This window comes from Mastomys coucha, unplaced genomic scaffold, assembly GCF_008632895.1.
Source record: "Mastomys coucha isolate ucsf_1 unplaced genomic scaffold, UCSF_Mcou_1 pScaffold8, whole genome shotgun sequence".
In the NCBI taxonomy this organism is placed as follows: Eukaryota; Metazoa; Chordata; class Mammalia; order Rodentia; family Muridae; genus Mastomys; species Mastomys coucha.
The window spans coordinates 7,566,108-7,575,501 of NW_022196914.1; the positions used below are offsets into that span (position 1 = coordinate 7,566,108).

General features: G+C 38.8%; 1 protein-coding gene across 1 annotated transcript in view; it reads left to right on the forward strand.

Moving 5' to 3' along the window:
* Nucleotides 1–9,394, forward strand: part of Adamts12 (ADAM metallopeptidase with thrombospondin type 1 motif 12) — a 288,229-nt gene that overhangs the window by 199,636 nt on the left and 79,199 nt on the right. Inside the window, exon 13 of the mRNA XM_031360747.1 lies at nucleotides 4,423–4,556. Coding sequence (XP_031216607.1) covers nucleotides 4,423–4,556 — 134 coding nt within the window. The remainder of the gene's footprint in view (nucleotides 1–4,422; nucleotides 4,557–9,394) is intronic.

Genomic DNA, 9,394 nt, shown 5'->3' on the forward strand with positions numbered 1-9,394 from the left:
GATTTTATGGACCCTACCAAAACAGCTCCAATGGAGTAATAGGTACTCAATTTCCATCCCCTCACCCTTACCTGCCACCATCTTACACTACATACAAAAATAGAATTGGACTTGTATGCAGTATATGTGACTATGTATACTGTATATGCATACAATATACATGTATGTAAGTATGTATTGTGCATGCATGTATATAGCGAATTCTGATAGGTCAAATAACTTGAGTTGGAATAGAAAGAGTTGATTCAACTTGGATTTTCAAAGATTTAAAAGCAATTCTCATGTGCCTACTGTTTGCTTAGATGGCTGTAGGTACTATATAAATCATAATTATTAAGGTAGATAAAGCTTTGTATACTTTGGAGTGTTTGGCTTTTATCACTGGAATTGAATATGCTGATTGATGAACTAACTGATTATTTGTGATCGATGCATGAGTCCTCTAGCCTAATGGTTTCTCTACCTCTTGTGATCTACCCTCTCATCTGAACAATTGCTATCTCCCCCAACCCACATAAAATGCATCAAAACTTTTCCTAATCTTATTTCTATCCTTCATTTCAAGTTTGACGTTTCTATTTCTAATGATCACTTCTTAAGATTATTTCCCCCAAATGTTGAGCCATTCTATTTTAGCAGGAACAAATTGCAACCTTTGTTTCAATAATTGCATTCCATTACCTTAACTGTTTTTTAGGAGAACAGATGAATCACACAGTTTGAAGATAAGTTCGTCTATAAAAACAAGTCTTATTTATTTTTTGTATCAAACAATCACTCTTAGGGTCATTGCCAAAACATATTGAGTGACTGCATTTCTGCAGAATTGAAAGTACAAACCTTGGCTCAGTAAATTTACTCAGTCACCTGGGCTTGCCGATAAGGTTAACCAGACAGCATGAGGGCCAGAAGTCACCTGTAACTTGGTTTTAGTGCTTTCACTCAGCCAAATTAGAAGTACTCCTGAAAGCTACCAGTAAAAATTACATGACTCTGACAAACAGATGCAGCAGGGCAAGTGAATAAATGTGAGACAATGACAATATTCAACACTGGAGGTTTAGAAACGGTGAAGCTGACATCTGTGTCCTGGAATCTCTGCTACATATTTTCATTAGTGAGAACGAAGACCAACTGTTGTCACCCTTGCCTCCTTATTTAGAATGGCATGTCATGGGATAATGGTATCTATGGACTCTCTCAAATTGCCATGAGAGACACTCTAGAAATGATGGGGACAGGCACACAGAACTTTTAACTCAGCGTTGCAAATTGTTTAAGGGGCACTAAGCCTTCCATTTACACTTCCTTCTTCAATCAGGGTTCTCTCTTGTCTAAAGTATATGTAAACTCTGAAAGGATAAAGGCCTAGTGAAGTGGAAAGGAGACTGGAGTGGGGGAGGTTACAGTGGGAAGCAGCAGAGGTAAAGAGGGTAGTGGAGAAGCAGGGAGAGGAAAATCTATGAAGATGCAATGCAATAATGTTTGCATTATTTGTTTGGAAATGCAATAATGTTATCTAATACACTGTATCCTAATTTAAAGATAAATAAATAGAAATCAGTGGTTAGCCTACATGCTACTTACTATTATTTTTGCCACAAATATCAATGGATACTTTTGAGGTTTCACAAACCACACACTTATACTCAACAAACATTTGTGTTTTGTATACTTTGGAGTGATTGGCTTTTATCACTGGAATTGAATGTGCTGATTGATGAACTAACTGATTATTTGTTATTACTTAATGTATGTTATATGGTCTAAGTTTAAAAGATGTGTCAATTCCATACTAGAAAAGCAGAATACAGGAGATTTGGAAATAAGGATCTCATCATGGAGATGTATTGTGATTATCATGCAATAAAGGAGACTGTTCAAGTTCTATTGTTTCAGAGCTAAGACATTAGTTTAGAAAAGAATATATGTATATTATATTCAAAGAAAGAATGTATAAATGTTCCCAATTGAAGGAAAGAGAAACACATACTCATTATATCATCACATGTAATCTGTTTTCAAGAAGTAACCGTTGTTAATAACACATTTCTGTCTTCACAAGAATTGATTGTCCTTGTCAATTCTGCAACTTTCTTTATTCACTAAGCATTGATTGTATAATGAAAATTCTCATGTTCCTCTCAGATAAATGCACAGCATCTCATTATAGAAGTGCAAGTTTAATTAGTTTGTGCATTTCTCTCTGGATCAATGGATGTTCTTGACTTCTCTCACTAAGGATAATATGCATTTTTTGTGAACACTTGAATTAATGTCTCATGATTAAAATGGCACTCTGTGTTGATCCATACAGAAGAGTTTTACTAACAATATTGCTCATGCCACAGCCTTTTGCAGTAATAATGTTCAATAGTAATCACTCTCTGCAAGAAGTCAGTGCTCTAATACTTACAATCACACTATCCTTTTAATAGCTCACTCTGTGAAGACTAAACTCAGTACTTTGAGTTAGGAATAAAAATTGTATCATAATGGTTCAAGTCCAGGGCTTTGTGAAGGAGAATCCCCAAGTCTGAACTTCTCTTTGCATCTTACTGAACTTACACTCCTTCCCACCCTCTACTGGCAGTAGATAATCTGTAGCTGGCAGGACCTGAATGTCCCTAAGAAGATTGCTCCTGAGGACACTCTTCAGCCACAGCCTTAGAAATGTAAACAGAAGGACTTCTGTAGTTAAGACACAACCAGAGTATCATTGAATGAAGGTCCACAGTTATAGTAAAACAAAGTGTGGAGACACTTGCTGTCTGAGCAAGACCTATATATTCTTTATGCTAAATGGATAAGACACCAGTTATTTAGAAAATATGAAAAAAAGTATGAACTTAATGCAAGCTTGGTAATGAATAATTTAAAGAGAGATATTGTGTTTGTTCATAGTAAGGATGGAGCAGCAGTTACAAGTCTCTTGACAATTTGAAGAAATTGAAATGAAAAGCATAAAATGTTAAGTCTACTTTTAATGAACTTCAGAAATCCTTAAGCTAATGATGAGACTGTGGAAATGATGATGATCATTTGTTGAGCTCCTCTTGTATGTTTATAGCAGGAAGATGGATGAGTGCTTATGCAACTAAGGCGCAGAAAGATGAAGTTCTTTTCTCATGCTAATATTAGATTTTCATATTCTCATATATCCTAAAAGATAGGATTTCACCATGTAGCCCTGGCTGTCCTAGAACTAGGTAGACTAGCCTGGCCTCTAATTCACAGAGATCCATCTGCTTCTGTGTCCTCAGTGCTGAGGTGAAAAAGGTTTACCATCACACCCAGCACTAGAAAATTGTTTATAAAGGATATTTCTGTAATTATTCACGAATGCTTCCCTTTTTTCCATGTGTCCAAATACAAAATACTGAAACTGATTTCTCAAACACAAATCAATATCTTAGTAAGTAGTTCCCTAGATTGGATATAGGAATGACATGCTTGTCCCTGGGAAAGTGTAACTACTCCCAGGTGGCTGCCCCCATGTGCTTCTACTTCAGTGTGGTCAGCAGTAGTGCTAATATCACTACTATGAGAGGGAATTGACAGTATTATCAGTTTATGTTTTACCTCCATTTTCTGGTTCCATTCACTGGACCTTTGCAAAATAATCTCTTTGACATATTCTGTCTTTGTCCATCTTTTTAGACAACTATTAAATCAGTTGGTATTCTTTATTTACACAACCCTTCCTTTAAGTTTATATACACCTACCTGATATCTTGGTCCAGTTTTTCCAAACTACTTAGTATTTATCATTCAGATGCTTAGCTTCAGATGTCTCTGCTTGCTTGAGTTGTACACTTTTACTTTTGTCACATGGATCACCACATCCTTAAACCAACACACTTAGTGTGTTTTGCATCTGATGCTCACACATTCACAGTAAGTCTGGGCTCAGCATCAAGAAGCCAACACCTCTGCCCATAACACAGAGATCTGGGAGTGCTCTCATAGGGATTTCTGAAGAAGACAGTCTCAAGTTCTCACCTAAAGTATATTATAGGCTTGGAGTATAGCTTCATGATAGAATGTTTGCCTAGCATGTGGGAGGCATTAAGTTCAATTTCTATCACTGCAATAAAATATAACACTCAAAACATAACATTGGTGTTTTTAGGTGCAGTTCAGTGTAGGATTGAAAGGTCTCCTCCTTTACAACAGAAGGTATATAGTATTTTCATGTAAACAGAAGGTATATAGTATCTTCATCAAACCTCAGAAATGTAATTAATTACAAAAGTTTTGACAAAAAGAGAAACAAAAAGATCTACATTTTCTCATGAGTGTCAGAAAGGCAAAGAGGGGCTCGTAAATGGTACTCGTAGGTCAGGAGTCCACGGGAATCTTGGGGAAGGGTCTGAAGTACAGAGTTAACTCAAAGAGGTTTATCTTTTTTTCTCACTTCAGCACATCCTTGTGAGCTGTACTGCAGACCCATAGATGAACAGTTTTCTGAGAAAATGCTGGAAGCCGTAATTGATGGCACCCCATGCTTTGAAGGTGGCAACAGCAGAAATGTCTGTATTAATGGCATATGTAAGGTATTGGGTATGTTTCCTTAATCTACAACTTTACAAAATGATGGGTTTTTCTTAATTTATGGAGTCATATGTTCTACATTTATACTTTTATGGCATTTGCTCGAATCTGATTATTTTTTATTAATAAATGGCCAAGACACACAAGGAGATAAGCCTTCTCAGCATCATTAAATCCGAAGTTTAATCTGAATAACTTTTTTCAGCTGGTATTTAATTCATTGATGTCCTAATGATCACAATAATGTTTACACACTGAGCAGAGACAAGCTGAAGAGGCCAATCAAGGGAAGCATTATAGGAAAAGGCAGCCTAGACTATGATCACAATATTACATTTGAAAAACCTGATCCTAACAACGGTTTCTATAAAGCTTCTTCATCGTCAGCAAGAGTGACTCAGAAGGAGAGGGTGTGACTGGCAGTCATCCCATTCGTCAACTCAGTCTCTATCTTTTTAGCCCTGATTTGTAAAGGCTGTTATGACTAAAGCCATTTTAAAAAGTACTTTTTGTTGCTTGTATTTAATTTTGCAAGGAATGGAGGAATAATAAGTCTTGTGATATAATGTCCAAGAATAAATATGTTTAAAGAGAAGGTGCTTTCAGCCACCTAATGTACTGTTACTAAAACAATGCCTTAGCCCTGGTGTTTAAGACTATGAACCCATTCAACACCATCATTTATATCATCTTGGGCATCTTTCTGTTGACAGAAGAGCTGATAGATACAATAAATTCAATACATTTTGTTTTACAAATATTTATAACTATTTTTTCCATCAGGCAGAATGAAAAGCTCTTGCTTAAATGGTTAGTGTCCCAAGAAGTTGTATTTCCCTTCTTGAAATTACTTTTGTATTTACCTGAATGGAGATCAAAACACAGGAGGCAGAATGATTTCCAGGTTCCAGTGAGCTAATTACAAGCCATGATCAGAGTGTAATTTTGAAAACATTCAACCAAAATTTTCTGTTAAACTAATTAATTTTCAAGGCAGCTACAAAGAGCTGAAAACATATATTTTGGCTAAGGTCAGTTTAGATAATTCAGGACCAAATCTAAAGCAAAATATCTAGTTAACATAGATGTCCCAACTACATTTTAGAAGCATCAGGCAGCTTTTAAAAATTACTGATTTCTAGGCTTTATATCAAATCCGTTAATTCAGAATCCTGTGATCGAGACACTGATATGTTAAAATGCTCTGAGCTTCATTATCATAGGCATTCAGAACTGGAAACTGTAGTCACCAGAAAGATAATGCTAAATCTGACTTTTAGACCTGAGTAATTTTGCATGTATAAAAATACCATTTTATTTTGCATATGAAAACCAGTGTTTTGAGCAAAATATGAGGAGTCTTGGTTGTCTCTACTGAAATCAACTAAATTTACATAAGAGAATAAGGCAATTTCTGCCAGTAGGCTTCCTCTCCCTAAATGTCAGTCAAGGCTTTGATGAACCATCGCTGCCTACTTTCTGTAGATCCACCCTAAGATTTTTTTTCTGGTCAAAAGCTTTGGTCAAGTAAAATATACACAATAGCCTAGATATAATTTATCTAGACTGTAGTATTTTTAGTTTTTTTGTTTTGTTTTGCTTTTTAGTATTATTAGTCTACTTATTCTATTGTTATAGTCTCAGAACTTAACTAAAAACTAAATCTTTCAGATACAAAATATAATCCCTTGATTCTTCTATAGCTTTGTGGAGCATTCTCGAATCCTACTTGAGGTTTAATTAAGACACAGAGCCATCTATATCCTTTAAAGCTGGTGGCCTTTTGTTAGGGCAGTCTCTCAGCTTGCTATTTAAACTTACCCTGGCTTCTCCTCCATCCCATGTCTCCAAGTGGACCTCACTGCCTGCCTCCAGCTCCCTAGTCTCCCTTCTGCCTCCTTCTGCATCTCTCTGAATCTTCGCCATTTCCACCTGCCAGGAAGTTCCACTCCTGTACTTCCTGCTTGGGCTGTCAACTGTTTACTGTACAAAAGGCCACATTCCAGTCTGAACCAATCAGCAGCAGGAAATCTTCTGATCCGTGCCTTTGGGTTGCTCTTTGCTACTAGGGCTGTTTAACCTTTACCACAGCAGCTTGCTTTTTATTTTGTATTCCTATTTTATTTTTTATAATTTATTTTTTTTAATACACATGCATCCCAGTCAAAGCCCCCCCTTCCTCCTCCCCTCTCAGTCCTACCCCACAAATCCCATTAAGCCCTTCCCTTCCCCTCAGAGAAGTGGAAGCCACCCTTCCCATTCTCCCCATCTCAGGTAACACCCTGCTCCAGGACATCCAGTCCCAGCAGAACCAAGCACCTCCAAGCATCTCCTTTCCCACTGAGGCCCAACCAGGCTGTCCAGCTAGAGGAAGGGAATCCAATGACACTCAACAGAGTCAGAGACAGTCCAGTCCCACTTCCCCTGCCTGCAATTGTTAGAGGACCCAAGTGAAGACCAAGCTGCACATCTGCTACAAATGTGTGTGTGGGAGGAGGAGCACTAGGTCCAGCCCCTGCATGCTCTTTGGTTGGTGGTTCAGTATCTGTAAGCCCCATGGGACCAAGTCAGTCAACTCTGTGGGTCTTCCTGTAGTATTCTTCACCCCTCCAGTTTCCTCAATCCTGTCCCCAACCCTTCCACAAGACTCCCCAAACTCCACCTAATGTTTGGCTATTGGTCTCAGCATCTGTTTCCATCTGCTGCTAGATCAAGCCACTCAGGAGGCAGTTCTGCTGGGTTTCTGTCTGCAAGCATAGCAGAGTATTATTATTAATGTCAGGGATTAGTTCTCTTGCAAGGAAGGGGTCTCAGGTTTAGCTGGCCATTGGTTGGCCATTCCCTCAATCTTGGCTTGCTCTTTATCTGTGCATCTTGTATGTAGGATGAATTTTTTGGTTGAAAATTTTGTGGGTGTGTTAATGTCCCTCTCTTTCCATGGGAAGTCATGCCTGGCTACAGGAGGTAGCCACTTCAGTCACTGTATCCCCTGCTGGTAGGATTCTCAGCTAGGATCTTTCCCATAAACTCCCCCATCCCAGGCCTTCAGCTAGTCCCAGAGATGTCTCCCACTGATTTGCATTCTCACTCCCAGCCTTCTCCCACCCTCCCCTCTACCCACACCTGATAACCATCCCCATTCTCTTCCTCACTACCTTTCCACATAGTTCTCTTTCCATCCCATGCACATCTGATGATTATTTGTTTGCCATTCTAAGTGAGATTCACACATCCTCCCTTGGGCTCTCCTTGTTACTCAAGTAGCAACCTGCTTTTTAATATGATAATCTCTGAGAATCACCATTTGGGCAGGTGAGGAAAAACAAGCATTTACATACAGAAAACTGGTGATGGGCCATAGAAATGACAATGCCAAAATCCTGACACACTTAGCATAACACAACACTGGGCACCACAGTTAACAATTGAAAATACAAGGACACTTCTTCATACAATTCAGGGAGTTGTTAGCATATAAGCGCTAAACATTTGCCCAATTAGGAACCTATTCACCAGATGAGTAATCAAGATAATGCATTTGCTCAAGGCTTGATAGAAAGGGAGATTCGGGCTGGTGAGATGGCTCAGCGGGTAAGAGCACTGACTGGTCTTCTGAAGGTTGTAAGATCAAATCCCAGCAACCACATGGTAGCTCACAACCACCCTTAATTAAATCTGATGCCCTCTTCTGGTGCTTCTGAAATCAGCTACAGTGTACCTATTTAAAATAATAAATAAATCTTTAAAAAAAAAAAAAAGAAAGGGAGATTCAAGTGGATCTGGTTGGTTTTTTTTAAGGACACTGCCCACCAAGGTGAATATCCATTCTCAATGATGGCATCAGAGAAAGGCCATCATGAAGTCATTATGCATGTTTGCTAGTGGCAACATAACTACCTCTGATTTCACTGATGGCAAAAAGGCCATACAACAATATGGACCCTGTTGGCAAAGAACATACTGTCAGAGTCAAGTTTCTTTTTCTCTTCAGAGCCCCCTTTCGCCTTATAAGCAGCAGGGAGAGCTGACCTCATGTTAGATGGAGACTGCCTCCAATTTTTAGCTTACAGGAGAAGCAAATTGTGGGGAGTTGGGGGGAGAGTTCTTGTCTGCTTTCGTTTGCTGTAATAAACACCATGACTAAATAAAACCTAGGGAGGAAAGGAGTTATTTCAGCTTAGAGGTTATAATCCATCACCAAAGGAAACCAAAACAGAACTCAAGGCAGGAGCAGGCTTTTTCTCTGAATCTCATACTTAACTAATGTTTTTTTACACACACACCCCTCCCAGTATCACAAGCAATAACTCTTCCCTCACTGGTCTGGGCCTTCCTACATCAATTAGCAATCAAGAAAATGCCCCACAAATGTGATTGGAAGGTGACCTGATGAAAAGAGTCCCCAGAGTGATACTCCCCCAGAAAACTCTGGTCCAGGTTTAGTAGACATCTGAAGCTAACTAAAAGAGTAAGGTTTCCTCAAGAATCTATTTAACGTGCTATGCCATGCCATGGTGTGACAACATACTAAAAAAAATATGCATATCTCTTGACTACAACTCTTGTCCTCTAGTTATGTAAGCCGGTATTTGTTGTGTTTTATAAAAAGGTAAGGGAAAAGCCAGGAATATGTTTGGTGGAGGTATAGTAAGGTGTGGGAGAAGGGGGTGCCTCTGCCAGCCCATGCTGAGGCATCCCTTCCCCCTGAGGGACCAGCCACACAAGAAGGTATAGTATAGAATAGAGTTTATTCAAGGTGTGGTGAGGAGAGCTGAGAGAGTAGTAGAGACAGAGAAAGGCAGAGAGAGAGAGAGAGAGAGAGAGAGAGAGAGAGAGAGAG